The 18,221-nt window shown below is 31.8% G+C and overlaps 2 protein-coding genes and 1 long non-coding RNA gene across 4 annotated transcripts in view; 1 reads left to right on the top strand and 2 right to left on the bottom strand.

Moving 5' to 3' along the window:
* Positions 1 to 90: 90 nt before the first annotated feature.
* Positions 91 to 6,927, bottom strand: sturkopf. Of its 2 annotated transcripts, none has more exons than XM_065352826.1 (5): positions 6,544 to 6,927; positions 5,883 to 6,146; positions 5,461 to 5,789; positions 5,195 to 5,380; positions 91 to 599 (listed from the first exon to the last, which is right to left on the bottom strand). In XM_065352826.1, exons 2-5 carry the CDS (start codon positions 6,094 to 6,096, stop codon positions 387 to 389), a joined length of 942 nt encoding a protein of 313 aa, XP_065208898.1. In that variant the 5' UTR covers positions 6,097 to 6,146; positions 6,544 to 6,927; the 3' UTR covers positions 91 to 386. The 2 variants fall into 2 exon arrangements, with proteins under 2 accessions (XP_065208898.1, XP_065208905.1); XM_065352833.1 differs by lacking the exon at positions 6,544 to 6,927 and adding an exon at positions 6,394 to 6,412.
* Positions 6,928 to 9,987: 3,060 nt separating this feature from the next.
* LOC135837719 (uncharacterized) overlaps positions 9,988 to 18,221 on the bottom strand; it is a 206,363-nt gene continuing 198,129 nt past the window's right edge. Inside the window, exon 5 of the long non-coding RNA XR_010557245.1 lies at positions 9,988 to 11,535. This is a non-coding gene — a long non-coding RNA (uncharacterized LOC135837719). The remainder of the gene's footprint in view (positions 11,536 to 18,221) is intronic.
* Cad88C (cadherin-88C) overlaps positions 15,591 to 18,221 on the top strand; it is a 124,376-nt gene continuing 121,745 nt past the window's right edge. The window contains exon 1 of the mRNA XM_065352979.1: positions 15,591 to 16,217. The gene's annotated coding sequence lies outside the window, so the exon portion shown is untranslated. The remainder of the gene's footprint in view (positions 16,218 to 18,221) is intronic.

Genomic DNA, 18,221 nt, shown 5'->3' with positions numbered 1-18,221 from the left:
AGTTGACTTAAAATTTGAAAATAATACGAATTTTTTTTCGCAATATCATTCTCAAACCACAAATACTTACTCTAAAAAAAAACTCAACAATTCAACATCTAAAAACAACTATATTGAGTATAAAAAAGGACATAAAAAACGAGGAAAAAACAATTTTATACACCGAATTAGTGTTGAGTAATATGAAAACAGCATCACTAGATATAAGCTAATTTTTGGCCTTACGTACTCGTATTTCCCTTTTTTAAGACATTCGATCACTGAGTACAATACGAGCACCTCTATACCTATATATTTCAAAATACAAACAGTGTGACCACCGCACCGGTGCGGCTAAGACCGATACAATAATAACTTTTTGAGTTTTACTTCCAGCTTCTCGCTGCTTATTCGGCCATAGCAGCTTTGATCCAATTTGATATCATTTCTGACATCGTATGAGCCGATTTGATGGTGAAGGCGTGTTTGATACCTTGGCAACATACTTCGGCGTCCATTTCAGGGATCTCTTGGATCAGATGTTCGTAGAATTTAAGCGGACTCCAACCGTCTGTGGTTCCGTAGTAGAATTTGAATTTGTTGCGGAATTTTCGTAAATTCTGTAAAATTAAACGGTAAGTGTAATTATATTTCGAAATAATTCGATAGTCGATGTGCTCGCCGAATTAATTAATTAATTAAATGGAGCATAGTCTATGATCCGAAAGCGAAAAGTTGGTCATCGATTGAACAATTTCAAGTAGGTGAACGAAAAAAGTCAAATGGAAAAATATAGGCATTGTCTGTACTATTTTTCAATTAATAATCAATGGGAGGGTTCTCAAGTTTATTTTTAGTTTTTGAACAAATTTTATTCTCTTAAATGAGATCAAGTTTCGCGTAGTTTTGATGAAAATCACAAAAAACTGAATCTAAAGGCTTTCTGGAGACCTAATTTTTAAAACTGGAAAGGAAAAAGGACTCGAATCAAAATTTTCCCGATCACAAAATATGTTCACAAAGCTTCAACGCACAACTTTCGTTTGAAAAAATTTTTCAATATAAACCATAAAAATACAAAAACTTTCATTTTTTTTTTCGATTCTGAACACTTTTCATTCTCTCAAATTAAGGTCAATTTGAGTGATTTGAATTAAAAATCACAAAAAAGCTGTTTCAGTGAGCCATTTTTGAATTTAAAGGGGGATGGGAGGGGAGGGGAGGGGAGGGGAGGGGAGGGTTAGGTTAGAAATTTTCATAATGACTAAAAAAATTCTCAAAATTTCAATGCACAAATTTTGTTTAAAAAATTTCTTCAACAAAAGTAACAAAACAGTAACCAAAAAAAGTTACAAAACATGAAGAAAATATTTCAATGCAGAAAACATCACCCCCCCCCCCCCCCTAAAAATTCGACATTTTTACAAAAGGAAGAACTTTTTGGCTATTTCTGGTCAAAATGAGACTTGGAGTTTTTTTTGCACAAAAACGACAAAATTTTATTAATTTATTAAAAAAACAAGAAATTTGTGATAATTTTTGACAAAAAGTAAAACTTAGACAATTTTAGCAAAAAACACGACTTTTTGGAATTTTTTTTCTTTTATAAATTATTATTGGCGAGAAAAAAATATTTTTGACAATTTTTGACAAAAAAGCAAGACTTTTAGATTTGGATAATTTTTGAGAAAAAAATAAAAATCTTTTAAGTGGGTACCTAATATTATTTTTAAAAAAGCAAAAATTCGACAAATTTCAATTTTTGGGAATCATTGGCAAAAAAATTATACTTATTAACAATTATCTATTCTCGAAAAGTAAGACTCCTTTTTCAGTTTTTAGATGAGAAAAAAGTATATTATATTTTTATTGGTTTTTTTTTTTTTGCAGTTTTAGATAGAAAAGCATGAAACCTTTCAACGGCTAAAAAGTTGGATTTTTGGCATTTTTATTGGCAAAGAACGAGATTTTTGTACAATTTTTGAAAAAAGCAAGACTTTTAGAATTTAAAAAAAAACTTCTTGGCAAAAAATTTTTTTTCTAAAAACTCTATTTTTGTCAATTTTTAAAATAGCGAGAATATTTGAAATTAAATTTGAGCAAAAAACGAGACTTTTTGGAATTTTTTTCCAAGAAATGTGATACTTTTTTTCAAATTTTGAAAAGAAACATAACTTTTAGATTTGGATAATTTTTGGAAAAAAAATTGAAAATCTTCAACACTCAATTTTAATAAAAAGCAAAAATTTAGGTCAAAAAAAAGCAAAAATTTGATAATTTTAATAAAAAGCAGTCATTTTTTGGAATTATTGATTATTGGCAAAAAAATTATTTTACTTGACAATTAATTTCCAAAGTTGGACTCATCTTTTTCAGTTTTTAAATAAAAAAAAACCGAGACACTTCTGCATTTTTTTTTTGTTGTAATTTCAGCTAAAAAAGCTAGACAAAGTTGGGCTTTTGACAATATTTGGTAAAGAGCAAGATTTTTGAACAATTGAAAAAAAAACAAAACTTCAAAATTTTTTTAAAAAAAATACGTTTTAGCAATTTTTCTAAAAACAATATTTTTGTCAATCTCTAAAAGAGCGAGAATTTTTGAATATTTTTTGCAGAAAACAAGATTTTGACAATTTTATCAAAAAACAGACTTTTTAGGAATTACTCGTATTGTCAAGAAAGTTATACTTTTTGACAATTTTTGGCAAAAAAGCAAGACACAGATTTGGATGATTTTTTTTTAAAAAAATTGAAAATCTTCAATAATAATGGTATAGAATAATTTTGATAAAAAGCAGTAATTTTTGGGAATTATTGGCAAAAAAAATATACTACTTGACAATTGAGCTCTTTTTTCAGTTTTTTGGTAATTTCAGCTAAAAAAGCGAGATGAAGTTGGACTTTTGGCAATGGCAATTTTTGGCAAAGAGCAAGATTTTTGGAAAATTTTTGAAAAAAAGCAAGACTTTGGAATTTGAAAAAAAATTACGTTTTAGCAATTTTTCTAAAAACAATATTTTTGTCAATCTCTAAAAGAGCGAGGATTTTTGAACATTTTTTGCAGAAAACAAGATTTTGACAATTTTATCAAAAAACAAGACTTTTTAGGAATTACAAAAAAAAAAAATCTTCAATAATTTTGATAAAAAGAAAGAATTTTATAATTTTTATAAAAAGCAGTAATTTTTGGGAATCATTGGCAAAAAAATTACGCTACTTGAAAATAGCAAGACACAAATTTGGATGATTTTTGAAAAAATATAAATTAAAAATCTTCAATCATTTTGATAACAAAAATAATTTTAATAAGAAACAGTAATTTTTGGGAATTATTGGCAAAAAAATTATACTAAGTACTTGACAATTGAACTCTTCTTTTCAGTTTTTTGGTAATTTCAACTAAAAAAGCGAGATGAAGTTGGTCTTTTGACAATTTTTGGCAAAGAGCAAGATTTTTGGAAAATTGTTGAAAAAAAGTTAAGACTTTGGAATTTGAAAAAAAATTCGTTTTAGCAATTTTTCTAAAATTCTAAAAACAATATTTTTGTCAATCTCTAAAAGAGCGAGAATTTTTGAACATTTTTTGCAGAAAACAAGATTTTTTAGGAATTACTTTACTTGTATTGGCAAAAAAGTGATACTTTTTGGCAATTTCTGCCAAAAAAGCAAGACACAAATTTGGATGATTTTTGAAAAAAAAATTTTAAATCTTCAATCATTTTGATAACAAATAATTTTAATAAGAACCATTAATTTTTGGGAATTATTAGCAAAAAAATTATACTACTTGACAATTGAACTCTTTTTTCAGTTTTTAGGTTAAAAAAAAAACGAGACACTTCGGTATTTTTTTTTTTTTTTTTGGTAATTTCAGCTAAAAAAGCGAGATGAAGGTGCACTTTTGGCAATTTTTGGAAAAGAGCAAGATTTTTGAACGATTAAAAAAAAACAAGACTTAAGAATTTGAAAAAAAATACGTTTTAGCAATTTTTCTAAAAACTAATATTTTTGTCAATCTCTAAAAAAGCGAAAATTTTTTAACAGTTTTTGCAGAAGGCCAGATTTTGACAATATTAGCAAAAAACAAGATTTTTTAGATACATTTTGACAATTTTTGGCAAAAAAGCAAGACACAGATTTAGATGATTTTTTAAAAAAAATTGAAAATCTTCGATAATTTTGATAAAAAGAAAGAATTTGAAAATGTTCATAAAAAGCAGTAATTTTTGGGAATCATTTGCAAAAAAATTATGCTACTTGAAAATAATTTTTGAAAAGTTGGGCTTTTTTCAGTTTTTGGATGAGAAAAAAAACAAGACAATTACATAATTTTTTTTGGGCAACTTCAGGTAAAGAAGAGATGCTTTAATTATTGTTAAAAAATTGGACTTTTCGCAAAAGGTAAAATTTTTGGACAATTTTTTCAAAGAAACCAAAGCTTTTGAGGAATTTTTTTTTGAAAAAAACAAGATGTTTAGCAATTTTGCCAACAAAAAAACGGGAATTTATGCCAATTTTTGGCACAGAGCAAGACCTATGGACCATTTTTGAAAAAAATCAAGACTTTGGGGGATTTCTTTTTTTTTTCAAACACAATTTTTAGCAATTTTAGGTACTGAAAAAAATGAGATTTTTGTCAATTTTTGGCATACAGTCAGACTTTTGGACCACTTTTGGAAAAAAGCAAGACTTGAAATATACAAATTTTTCACCAAATTTGCTAAAATATAAAATTTTTATTAATTTTTGAAAAATCCAGAATTTTTAGACATCTTTTGACAAAATGCAAGACTAACAATTTCATCCCAAATCAGAATTTTTTTTGGCATTTACTGGAGAAAAAATGATACTTTTTCAAACGAGGATTTTTTTCGAATATTTCGATTAAAGATCGAGAATTTTTCAAATTTCTTGGCAAAAAAAAGCAACACAAGATTTTTGAGAAATTTCGAGAAAAAACAATCAATATTTTTTAAAATTCTGGACAAAAAAACGACAATTTCCAACAAGAAATGAGACTAATTCGCAATTGGGACAGAATACGAGATTTTTCGGTATTTTTAGCACATTTCGAAGATCACTAATGATGCCTACAAATTCACAGCTGGTTTCAATTCTCGAAATTTTCCAATTTAGCTACTTCCAACCGAACTGTAGACTACCATTATCATCATAATATCATCAATAATTCAATAAATCATCGTGTTTAAATTACTTCGACGTCGAGATCCTTGATCTCAATCATTTCATCCTTGGTCAAATGGAAAATATTCCTCAACACCGCAGGCTGAATAAGTTTCATTCCTCCACTAACAGTACACGAGTTCGCAGCACCGTGCGTTAAGGTAAACGTGCATTTCAACATAATTTTTTTCAACGCGACAGGAAACAACGTAAATATCTAAAACAAAATCCATCGATTAAATAATTCACATCATCGCATCAAATACCACAACCCTTCGACTAGAATTCCAATCTTACCCAAGACAAAAATATCACCACAGTTCCGAAATACTTGATAAACGGTTTGATAAAAGCAGCATTCGGAGTTCTACCGATATGCTCGACCGTAGGAAACAACATGTAACACTTCTCTATCCTTTTCTCCAGCTCTGGAGTTTTGACCAGCTCTAGAGCTACCTTAGCTCCCATCGAATGACCGATTATGTATAGTTTACAATCCTTCGGTACCAGATTCCGAATAGCTGCAGCTTTATGGTCAATCTGCTGCTGGAGATCGTACATTCGTTGGCCAAACTCGTCTTTTCGAGTACCGTACACAGCTTCTATATTTTCAGGTATTTCGTGACCTGCGAAAATTAAAGCAACAAAAATATATGTAATTCAATTTATCATTTATGTGTATCTATCTAGCTAGAGACAAGATCAACAGGCGAACTCACCTGCATGTGAAATTACCCAAATTGGTATCTGAACTAGTTCGTGTAGTTTGTTCAAGAATTCGATATAGAAGTCGGCTATTCCAGGATTTCCGGTGATTACGAAAATCATCTCGGTGTATTTGTCTTTGTTGGACTTCAATTCATCCAGATCAGCGCCCCAAGTTAGAATTCTCGTCGGAACGTCTTCGACTATGGACCAGTTTTCTTTGTACATTTTCCCACAGGGTGATTCACTAACAAGATAACAGCGAGCTGATACTGAAACTAATTAAAGTGCACTGATAAGTAAATTATATTACACAGTTTTTAACTAAAAATAAGCTCTACGAATCGTTTCACGTTCGGTTATCATCGATCATGAAAATTCCACTGGTCGCACAAGAGCCACGAATTTCCAACTTACAATACATATGTACATATTTCGTGTTCAAATACACTTATAGCAATGAGTACACTTTAGCTATCGTTTTAGTAACCATGACTACGCATAATTATACTCGATGAAATTTACATGACTGATGAACGATGATGATGAACCAATTCGAACTCGAACTACTCCAAGTACAGCACTAAGCAAAATACCATCGTTTCTCGATGGCTTTCAACCAACTGTATTTTAATTTATAATACATGAGATATATTAGAACCACTGTATACTTACTTGGAATTAAATTTTCAACGATATTATCTCGAAAACGAACGTAAAACGGAATGAATTAACGATATTCTGTAGCTCAAAATGTCACCGGATTCAAAACAATAAACTGAACTTTCAAGTCTTAACTTGGGACGTTCTGCTGTACTTATGTATTTTTATTCACGTAGCTCGTAATTTATCACATTAAGAGTATTATGTTTCTGTTTTTTTACATTTCTACGAGTTAATTTCGAAATAATTAGTAATAATTACCGAATAATACTGTTTCAGTTCGATAAAATCATCGAACCAACTTGATAAACCAGCTAAACACATCGGCGAAGCGAAAGCGACTAAATTACATAATGAGCAACTTCGTTCGGCTACGTTCGGGCGTTTTCGACGATTTTGTACGAAGGTACTTGGAAAATAGTTTTTTGAGATCTTGGCGAATTTTTTGAAGAATAATTTTGAAAAGATAATTTCGTAAGATCTTGACGAATATTTTGAGCAATAAAATTGGGATTTTCTATTTTGAAAATAAACAATTTTGAAAAAATAATTTCTCAAGATCCTGTGAGCAATAAAATTGAGATTTTTTTCTCGAAATAAAGCATTGAAAAAATAATTTTGTAAGATCTTGACGAATATTTTGACTTTTGAGCAATAAAATTGGGATTTTCTATTTTGAAAAAAAATAAACAATTTTGAAATAATAATTTCTCAAGATCCTGTGAACAATAAAATTGGGATTTTTTTTCGAAATAAAGCATTGAAAAAATAATTTTTCAAGATCTTGATTCTTGACGAATATTTTGAGCAATAAAATTGGGAGTTTCTTTTTTGAAAATAAACAATTTTGAAAAAATAATTTCTCAAGATCCTGTCAAATTTTTTGAGCAATAAAATTGGGATTTTTTTCGAAATAAAGCATTGAAAAAATAATTTCTTAAGATAGCTTGGCGAATTTTTTGAAGAATCTTGAAAAAATAATTTCTTAAGATCTTGACGAACTTTTTGAACAATAAAATTGGGATTTTCTATTTTGAAAATAAATAATTATGAAAAAATAATTTCTCAAGATCCTGTGAGCAATAAAATTGAGATTTTTTTTCGAAATAAAGCATTGAAAAAATAATTTCTCAAGATATAGCTTGGCGAATTTTTTGAAGAATTTTGAAAAAATAATTTCTCAAGATCTTGACGAATTTTTTGAGCAATAAAATTGGGATTTTTTTTTTGAAAATGAACAATTTTGGAAAAATAATTTCTCAAATCCTGTGAGTGAGCGATATAATTGGGATTTTTTATTCGAAATAAAGCATTGAAAAAATAATATCTTAAGATAGCTTGGCGAATTTTTTGAAGAATCTTGAAAAAATAATTTCTTAAGATCTTGACGAACTTTTTGAGCAATAAAATTGGGATTTTCTATTTTGAAAATAAACAATTTTCTCAAGATTCTATGAGCAATAAAATTGGGATTTTTTTTCGAAATAAAGAATTGAAAAAATTATTTCTTAAGATAGCTTGGCGAATTTTTTGAAGAATGTTGAAAAAATAATTTCTTACGATCTTGATGAACTTTTTGAGCAATAAAATTGGGATTTTCTACTTCGAAAATAGGCTAAACAATTCTGAAGAGATAATTTCTCAAGATCCTGGGAGCAATAAAATTGGGATTTTTTTTTCAAAATAAAGCATTGAAAAAGTAATTTCTAATTTCTTAAGATCTTGACGAATATTTTGAGCAATAAAATTGGAATTTATTTTGAAAAGCATTGAAAAAATAATTTCTTAAGACCTTGACGAACTTTTTGAGCAAAAAATTGAGATTTTTTTCAAAATACTTGAAAAATTTTGAAAATAATTCCTCGGTAATTTTTTTTTTGGAAATGAAGAATCATGAAAAAATAATTTCGCAAGAACTTGTCGAGTGTTTTGAGCAATAAAATTGAAATTTTTTTCTGAAATAAAGAATTTTGAAAATAATTCCTCGACAATTTTTTTTTTCAAGCAATGAAATTGGGATTTTTGTTACTTAAATGAAGAAATTGTTACTGAGCCAGGGCTCGTATATGCTCAATCCCCCCCCCCTCCCAAGGCCCCAAAAAAAGTAACTCTAGACAGTGATGGCAAAATTTTTGCATTTAAGTTTCAGTTTTCAATTTTCAGTTTTTAATTTGGAAATTTATTTTATTGGAAAAAATGAACTACCATCAAACATTAGTTTTGCTCTTTTCAGTTCAAGTTTTTCTCCGAATTTATTAACCAAAAAAGTTCAAAAAAAAACAATCAAAAACGTCACAAGACGTGAGCAAAACATCTTAAAGTGCAGAAAAAATCACAAGAAAAGTCATAGGTTTCAAAAAAAAAAATGTAATAAAATGGCTTTTTAGCAATATACATCGTAAAAATTGATAGGTTTGAAAGTTTTCTGCTTAAAGCGACAATTTGTAGTCATTTTTAGCAAAAAAGTCAATTTTTTGCAATTTTTGTCGTTCTTGAAAAAAAAGTAAGATTTTTTTGGGGCAATATGGAAAAAATCGAAAATCTTTATCAATTTTTGGCAAAAAATGAGACTTTTTTGCAACTTTTTGGTACCTAAGGAAATTGATATTTTTTTGAGATATGTTGACAAAAATTTTTTGGCATTATTTTTGTTACCAAAATAGCGAGACTTTTGGGCAATTTTTGGAAAAATGAGACAGTTCAACATTCGCAATTTTTAATTGTGAGTTGAAATAAAAATGTGATTATTTTTGGCAAAAAGTAAGACTTTGGAAATTACACTTGTAAAAAAGTGAGGCTTTCTTGCAACTTTTTGGTATTAAAAAAGTTACATTTTTTCGGGAAATGTTGACAGTAAGCAAGACTTTGACAATTCCTGCAAAAAAATCAAGGCTTTTTGAAATTTTTCTTGCCAACAAAGCGAGATTTTTGGGCAATTTTTGGAAAAAGCGAGACATCTGCAATAATTTTCAACTGCGAGAAAATGAAAACCTGAGTACTTTCGTAAATTATTTTCAACACAGATAATGTCATTTTAAAAAATTCACTCCATTTTTTTTCATTTCATATTTTACTTTTTCTTAATTTTGACAGTCTGTTTTATGTAAGAGGATCAACAATGATTGCGAGATCGAGGGAAGTTTTTTCTCGAAAAGGGGGCTTATTCAGAAGGTTTTTTTTACCAAAAGTAGATTCATCATTTTTTTTTTGAATTTAGGGATCGAGCCATTGGTATACGAAGGTCTACATTGTTTCGGAAACCGAGCAAGATTTTTTCTTTAAAAAGGTGGTCACCTGAAAGAATTCTCCTCATTTTATTTGTAATTATATATATATTTTTCGATTTTTCTCAACTTGGAAAACTTTTAAGAAGCATATCATTATTTTAGGTGGAGAAGTTTCTGCTTGAATTTGGGTTTATATTCAAAAAAAAATTGATCAGAAACAGAACATTTTTCAAAAAACGTTCAGATACTTCAATTTTTAATTTTGAACATTCTCCCCCTCCCCTCAAGGAGTACAACATTGTTCGGAGCACCGAGGGAAGTTTTTTCTCAAAGTGGGGGTTACTTTAAAAAATTATGTTCAAATGTGAGAAATTTCCAAACAAAAATTAGAAAATTTGATCTATTCTATTTTTTTTTCAAATTTTTACAACTTTGGGGCTCTATGTAAGGTCACCAAAGTAGTATTGTGATTGTGGATCGAAGTTGGTTCATTCTTGACATAAGAATTATATTTTCAAAGAATTCTGATGCAGAAATATAAATTTTCTGGATGAATTTAATTTTCTCATTTTTGAAAAATATTTTCATCGAAGGAAGGGGCTCTTGTCACCACTTTTTTGGAATCAGGGAGAGATAGAAGTAAGGAATTATTTTAAAAAAATAAAATTCCACCTCTTGTAAGGGGAAATTGGAGCTCAAAAATGCAAAACTTCAACATAAAAAGCAACCTTAATACAATTAAGAACATTTTGATACACCATTAAAACTAAAAAAGGAAACGAATATGTATCATTTTCACCCAGGTCTACTTCTCATTTCAACGCACGTGCTATATCTTGAAAAATAAATTACGTTTTTCTTCAGCTATGCACCGAGTTTATAATCAACACTCATAAAGGCCTATTGTTAAAATAGGTAAATTAATTAGACACAACCGATAAAATGAAGTACTTATCCGAACCAAAGTGTACTATTTACTCCCCCCTCTCCTTACCATTTCATTTACGATACAAACACATATGAGCATATGACTCATTCATTGTAGCCAGTAGCCACATGAACGTAATCGTTTCTGAAAGTACGAATAAAGTGATGATTATAATTTTCGTAGGAAGTATACATCCGCAATGGTTCCGCTGAGTGATTACGAATTTGGTTGTTTTGTAAAAGGGGTAGTTATATTAATATGTAGATATCTGGGCAACTTGGCGTACATGTAATGTGTACTGTATACTGTTAGATACATTTACGTAGATATCTATGATAGCAAAATACCATCCGAGTGCACAACATCTGTTGAATGGTCAAGGTGAAAAACCGACAATATATTTTGCTCGGTAGATTTTCGCTCAACATTCAAGAAGCTGAAATGTAATGGCTGTAGAAATGAGCAACATGGATGAAAACTTGTATAATGACGACCCAACGAAATTTGTGTAGGAATAAAAAAAATTGACAACATAAGTAAATACTTGAAATTATTTAAAAGCCCCATAAAGAAAATAACCCCAGGAAAAATAATCGTGGAATCGATCTCATAAATGGACGAACATTCGATTAAAAATAACAAAAGATTGGGTCATAATTTGAACAGGTTGGTAGTCAACAGGGGTTGGTTTAGCAAGCACCAAGATGGCTTAGAGCTAAATTACCTATCGACAATAGATAGGTAAATGCATAAATGATAAACAATTGAACAACGACTTACGTACGTAATATCATTAATACATTATTCATTTACGTAGCATAGTACTTCATGGTAGAAATTTGTACTCACCTGGAACAAAGAAACAAAATAAAACACCGATTAGTAGACTGATAATAATTTGATATCGCGAATAATTTAAAAGACATTTATCTAGGTTAAGTTATCTATCTAATATTTCAAAAGGACTAACAAGTAAAATAATGCCAAAGGAAGATTATCCAGATCAATGATGGTAGGAGGAAGGGAGCCGTGAGTATGGAGCATCTTTATTTCAAGGCTTGAAAAATTTCGAATTCAAATTCATTAAAATCGATAATGCGTGGGAAAGATGTAGATGTTTTTTTTTGGCAAGATTGCAAAAAATTAATGGCAAAATGGATAGGATTTTTAGAAAAAATTTTCAAATCTAGCAAATTTTTATCAGAAAAATGTGCATAAAAACTGAAAAAATGAAAATGAATAACTGATGTGTAAAGTATTGACATCTCTTGCTCACCCCCTCCCCCCCCAAATGAAGTTATAAATTGTTTGAAAAATGGCCTGCCAAAAGTCCTGTTTTTGCATTTTGAAAGTTTGTTATACGTCTTGTCGCTTTTGCCAATGATTGCCAAAAATTTCTGCTTCCTGCTAAAATTGTCAATAGATTTTGTGTTTTTAAAAATTGAAAAAAATGTTTCTTTCCAACAAAATGGCTAAGAATTGTTGGTTTGATTTGATGAAATTTTGTAGAAACTTCAAATTTAAATAATGTACTGGAAGCTCCAGTATCCATGTAATTTCGAAAAAATCGCTGGAGGCTCCAAAACGACTTGAAATCTACCTGCAGTCAACTTCATAGAGTATTAAACTTGGTCCACAGAGTAAAATTCGGATTTCCAACCGCCTTTAATAAAATTTTATGGAAATTTCAAGTTTCAAAAATCTACTGGAGGCTCCAAAATGGCATAAACTCGCCTGCAGTCGACTTGATAGCGTGTCTATGGCGTGAACTTCGGATTTCAAACTTCAGTTGATGAAATTATATCGAAATTTCGAGCATTGAAAAATTTACTGGAGGCTCCAGTAATTTCCAAAAAGTCGCTGGAGGCTCCAAAACGACTTGAAATCTACCTGCAGTCGATTGCATAGAGTATTAAAATTAGTCTACAAAGTAAAATTCGGATTTCCAGCTGTCTTTAATGAAATTTTGTGGAAATTTCAGGTTTCAGAAATCTACTGGAGGCTCCAAAATGACATGAACTCGCCAGCAGTCGACTTGATTAATAGCGTGGCTACGGCGTGAATTTCGGATTTCCAACTTCAGTTGATGAAATTACATCGCAATTTCGAGAATTGAAAAATTTACTGGAGGCTCCAGTAATTTCCAAAAAGTCGCTGGAGGCTCCAAAACGACTTGAAATCTACCTGCAGTCGACTTTACAGAGTATTTATATTAGTTAACAGAATGAAATTCGGCTTTCCAGCAGCATTCAATGAAATTTTGTGGACATTTCAAGTTTCAAAAATCTACTGGAGCCTCCAAAGTGTCTTAAACTTGCAAGCCGTCGACAATTGCGTTTTCAAGTCGGAGTGCAGCGTAAATTTCGGATTTCCGACTTCATTTGATGAAATTGTGTGAAAATTTCGAGTTTAGAAAATTTACTGGAGGCTCCAGTAATTTCCAAAAAGTTGCTGGAGGCTCCAAAACGAATTGAAATCTACCTGCAGTCGACTTTATAATGTATTTAAATTAGTTAACAGAATGAATTTCTACTTTTCAACTGCATTAAATGAAATATTGTGGAAATTTCAAGGTTCAAAAATCTACTGGAGGCTCCAAAATGACTCAAACTCGCCAGCATTCGACTTAATAGCCTGTTCAAGTTGGAAAGCAGCGTAAATTTCGGATTTCCAACTTCATTTGATGAAATTGTGTGAAAATTTCGAGTTTAGAAAATTTCCTGGAGGTTCCAGTAATTTCCAAAAAATTACTGGAGGCTCCAAAATGACTTGAAAGCTATCTGCAGTGGACTTCATAGAGCTTTAAAATTGGTTTACAGAAATGAATTTCGGCTTTTCAACTGCATTTGATGAAATTTTGTGGAAATAGTAAGTTTCAAAAATCTACTGGAGGCTCCAAAATGTTTTAAACTCGCAAGCAATCAACAATAGCGTTTTCAAGTCGGAGTGCAGCGTGAATTTCGGATTTCCAACATCATTTGACAAAATTTTGAGGAAATTTCAAGTTTCAAAAATTTACTGGAGGCTCCAGTATTCTCCAAAAAGTTGCTGGAGGCTCCTAAACGACTTGGAATCTATCTGCAGTCGACTTCATAGAGTATTAAAATTGGTTTACAAAGATGAATTTCGGCTTTTCAACTCCATTTGATGAAATTTTGTGGAAATAGTAAGTTTCAAAAACTTACTGGAGGCTCCAAAATGTCTTAAACTTGCCAGAAGTCAACTCAATAACGTGTTGAAGTTGGAGTGCAGCGTAAATTTCGGATTTCCAACTTCACTTGATGAAATTTTGTGAAAATTTCAAGTTTGGATAATTTACTGGAGGCTCCAGTAATTTCCAAAAGGTCACTGGAGGCTCCAAAACGACTTAAAATTTACCTACAGTCGACTTCATATGGTATTAAAATTAGTTTACGGAATGAATTTCGGCTTTCCAACTGCATTTAATGAAATTTTATGAAAGTTTTAGATTTCAAAAATCTGCTGGATGCTCCAAAGTGACTTAAACTCACCAGCAGTCGACTTGATAGCGTGTTTTAGTTGGAGTGCAGCGTAAATTTCGAATTTCCAACTTCATTTGATAAAATTGTGTGGAAATTTCAAGTTTTGAAAGTCTGCTGGAGGCTCCAGAGCTGCTCAAAACGGTTTGAATTTGTTTGCAATCGATTTGGCAGGTCGAAAATAGGGTATACACCAAAATTTCAGTTTTCTAGGTCAATTTGGTAACATTTTGATTTTTTTCTCATTTTTGGCCTTTGATTTTCAAAAATTCACCAAAACTCGAAAAATGCACTTTGGCATTTGAAGTTTTGGCTGGTGATGAATTTTCACGTTCTTTTTCGATCTAGTTTTGTCCAGTTCAAAAAATTTCGTAGCAAAAATCTGTGATTTCGACTGACCTGTCTATCAAAATGGCCGCCATTTTGCCAGTAACGCCAATTTTTGTTTGGCAAATTTTCTTTAAAATATTCCTTAGAATATCCTCTTCAAGCAAAATGTTGTCTTGGAGGATCATCGTGAGAGGGAAGGAGAGGTGCAATTATTCCTTCGTCAGATGCCAGAATAAAATGAATAGAGAACTGGAGAAATGTTTGTTTTGATTGACAACTATCACCTGTGACAGTTCCCACGTTAATGCTCGCGTACGTCTGTTAATGAAATCAGTGCACTGAAACAAGCATTCGCACAAATGTAAGCATACTACAACAGGTGCAAATCTCCATAAATTAGGTGTCTGGTATCATTGGTATCTTGTTCATCGTGTTCATCATGATACAAATAACTACACAGACAATCCCAACATAGTTAGCTCTCTCCAGTCGTCAGTCACTCAGGCTTCACTCTCTACAGTGGCATTTGCCTCGAAACCAGCTATTTTCCAATTTCAATCTGCTTGATTAACATCTCACCCAAATCCGTCCATCCATCCATCCATCCATCCATCCGTCCATCATTTAAAAACTTGTAGGACACTGGGCCAATGAGATCGCAGACGCGGTAAAGATACAATAAATTACTCAAAACCGCAATTGTATTTGTATGCAGCATGGTAGTAAAAACCAAAGACGAATCTACCAGCTCCATCACGCTCCAGTCCAATATCACCAATCTTCATATACGCATTATTGTATAGGTATCCTAAAATACACTAGTGTCTTTTTGCGGTCTACCATGGCAGCTTGCTGGAGTTGGCTCTGGCTCGCGTAGTTTTCAGTACCTATGTTTTTCTCTCTTCTTTTTGGTCGTCTCGGCGCGCCTCTAGTAAGTTGACTGTACCGTGAATAAATTTTTGTTCATGGTCCGTTACTCATTTCATTTCCGTTTGTATTGCTGCCGTTGCTGCTGGAGATGGTGATGGAGAATTGCAGACGTCGAGCGACGAACGACGAACGACGACCAGCACACCGTGTAGTGTACAATCACAATACGCCGCTCTTCTGCACCACCACCACCACCACCACGTCCAAATCAAGCGCCAGCAGCCGTCCTGGGGTACTCTACTATACCATAGATCGTCAGTTACGGATTATGGTACCCGGCTCCAGTATCAAAACTACGCTCTCTATAACCGGCCACGCGCGGGTTTCTCCAGCACGACGCCAACTGTGTACGTATCTCGTACGACGACGTCGCGCTCGTAAATTTATTCTTTAATTACGATCGGAAAATGAAAGTTTGATTTATTTACTAGTGTCTTCTTCATCGTCATTTTTCCTCCCTCCTGGAGATCGTCGAAATCGTTCGCTATTTTTTTTTTTCATCTCTGTACTCGTATCGGTGATTTCGCGACATTTATACTTTATTTTTCATCTTTTTTTGCAAACATATTCTCGTGTATTTTTTTCTCCTTCTTTGAATCGGTGTGTATCGTGAACGTTTTCATTTTCATTTGCACTTATCATTGTTCGCTTGCATCAACAGTGATTTCTATCCGAGGATTCGTCTGTGCTGTGACTAGCTGACTGGAGGAGATGCGATATTCAATTAACGATTAATTTGATGTATCTTCGACGTTCGACTTCACAATGCCGGTATGTTTATTTGTATTTAGAAAAAAAAATTAATATAACTTTCGAATGATTGATTGGTCGATCGGTTCACTGATCAATCGACCAATCTTAATTATTCACTCATTTGGATATTCGTTAGAAAATAGCACGACAGTCTTCATTAAAAGCAAATCTATACCTATTAAACAGTTGAAAACGACTGAATAAATTCCCAAATGTTCTACACTTTGAGTAGGTAGACCTATTTTAGCTTTATCAACGAAGGGTGGAAGAGTGCTAGGAGGGGGGGAGGGATTTGATCAATTTTGAAAGAGTGAAAAAAAGTGAAATATTTACGATTTTCATTATAAAAGTGATTTTATGACATCAAGGCCCTTTTTTGAGAGGAAGGAAATAGTTGACACAGAATTGAAAATAATGATCAGGTTTCCTCGATTCAAAGTCAGGGTCGTCGAGAGGGGGGGAGCAAAGGGGGCAGTTTGGCCACGAGCCCACTATTTTTAATTGGGCCAGCCAAGCAAAAAAAAGACCTGTGGTGAAAGAAAAACTTGTTTTTTTAGGGTCATTCCACGTCAATTCGACCAAGAAGTGGTAGGATCGGTTCGATGATTTTTTTGAAATTTTTCCTGTGGAAAGACCTTCCGAAGGGATGACCAATGGCGCAAATCGCAGCCCTCTAGCCCATTTTTAACAGCAGCCAGGGGGTGTCAAAGTTTTCAGTGAATCTAAAATATCATCAATTTCAGCAATGGGTTACTCGATAACCGCGATACCTACCAAAATGGAACATTTTCCCATAGTTAGTGGTTTTGAAAGGCTTTTTGGTGATATGTATTAAAGCTCTTTAGGTGATATCATAAAAATCAGTGTTGCCACTTTTTTTCGTACAAAAAGTTAGCTCAAAAAGTTTCAAAATGTAGTTTTCACATCGTTCTGACTCTCAAAAATTCTGAAAAAAAAATATTATATGGACAACTTTTCATGCTGAACAACATACGTTTACGGTTTATGTACATTAAAAAATTGAGATGGTATACTATGTCGCAGTCTTTTTTTTTTTTTTTTTTTTTTAATTATTTATTTACGGAACTGATACAAGAATCAAAAACCTAAAATTATCAAAGCTATTTACAACACTATTTAAAAATTATATTTAATTTACAGTAATTTGCGTAGTGCACTTAGAGGTTGATAAGGTCCAACGTGTGGAGTCTGCTCAGCCTCCTTGTGTCATCACTTTGGTCTAAAAGAATCACAGCCTCACAATTCGGGTGTTTATGGAGCCTGTTCACATACTTATGCGTTCGCTTTTTGGTGAATAATTATTAGTGATGGGATATTATCGATATTTCGGGATATCGATATCGTCAAAATATCGGAGGTTTCATATTGATAATATCGATATATATCGGATGTTTTTGACGTTCATAAAAAGACCATAAATATAAAAACAGCTGATTTTTGATGAAAAGAGAAACTGAGTCATCTCTAAGCTGTTTCTATTCCTTACTTTTTGCTTTTTCAGTATCTAGCTACCCATTTGGCGCTTTTTAAAATAATGATGACATTGATGACGTAATGTCAACATTTCATCATTCTACAGATATGGCCCATGGCTACCATTAATAGCTGTGATAATCACTATTTTACACTAAAAGAGTCTGAAAATGCTCAAAAAGAGCAAAAAGACACCTCGCACAATTTATTTACGGGATTTTTGCATAATTTTTAAAAATTTTCCTATAATCGATTATCGGATTTAAAATATTGATATGTATCGACGGCGGCAAATATCGATATATATCGATAAATATCGATAATATCCCACCACTAATAATTATGTCCACTGGTTCGAGCCAGAGGTCACTTCAAAGTTGTTCATTTGAGACAAACCAAGGAGCCTTAGTTATGGCTCTCATGAACTTATTTTGAAAACGCTCGATGACAAGGTGATTTGACTTTTTTGTGACACCCCAAATTTCACATCCATATGGCCATGCAGGAAGAAATATGGGTTTGTAAATA

Source organism: Planococcus citri, chromosome 1, assembly GCF_950023065.1.
Source record: "Planococcus citri chromosome 1, ihPlaCitr1.1, whole genome shotgun sequence".
NCBI classification, from domain to species: Eukaryota; Metazoa; Arthropoda; class Insecta; order Hemiptera; family Pseudococcidae; genus Planococcus; species Planococcus citri.
This window is presented reverse-complemented; position numbering and strand designations above follow the sequence as displayed.

Excerpts from the sequence above, each read along its gene's own strand:
- sturkopf (XM_065352826.1), bottom strand. The coding sequence starts at position 6,096 with ATGTACAAAGAAAACTGGTCCATAGTCGAAGACGTTCCGACGAGAATT. Across the intron at positions 5,790-5,882 it reads TTGGGTAATTTCACATGCAG|GTCACGAAATACCTGAAAAT; the intron begins GTGAGTTCGCCT and ends TAATTTTCGCAG. Across the intron at positions 5,381-5,460 it reads TGGTGATATTTTTGTCTTGG|ATATTTACGTTGTTTCCTGT; the intron begins GTAAGATTGGAA and ends ATTTTGTTTTAG.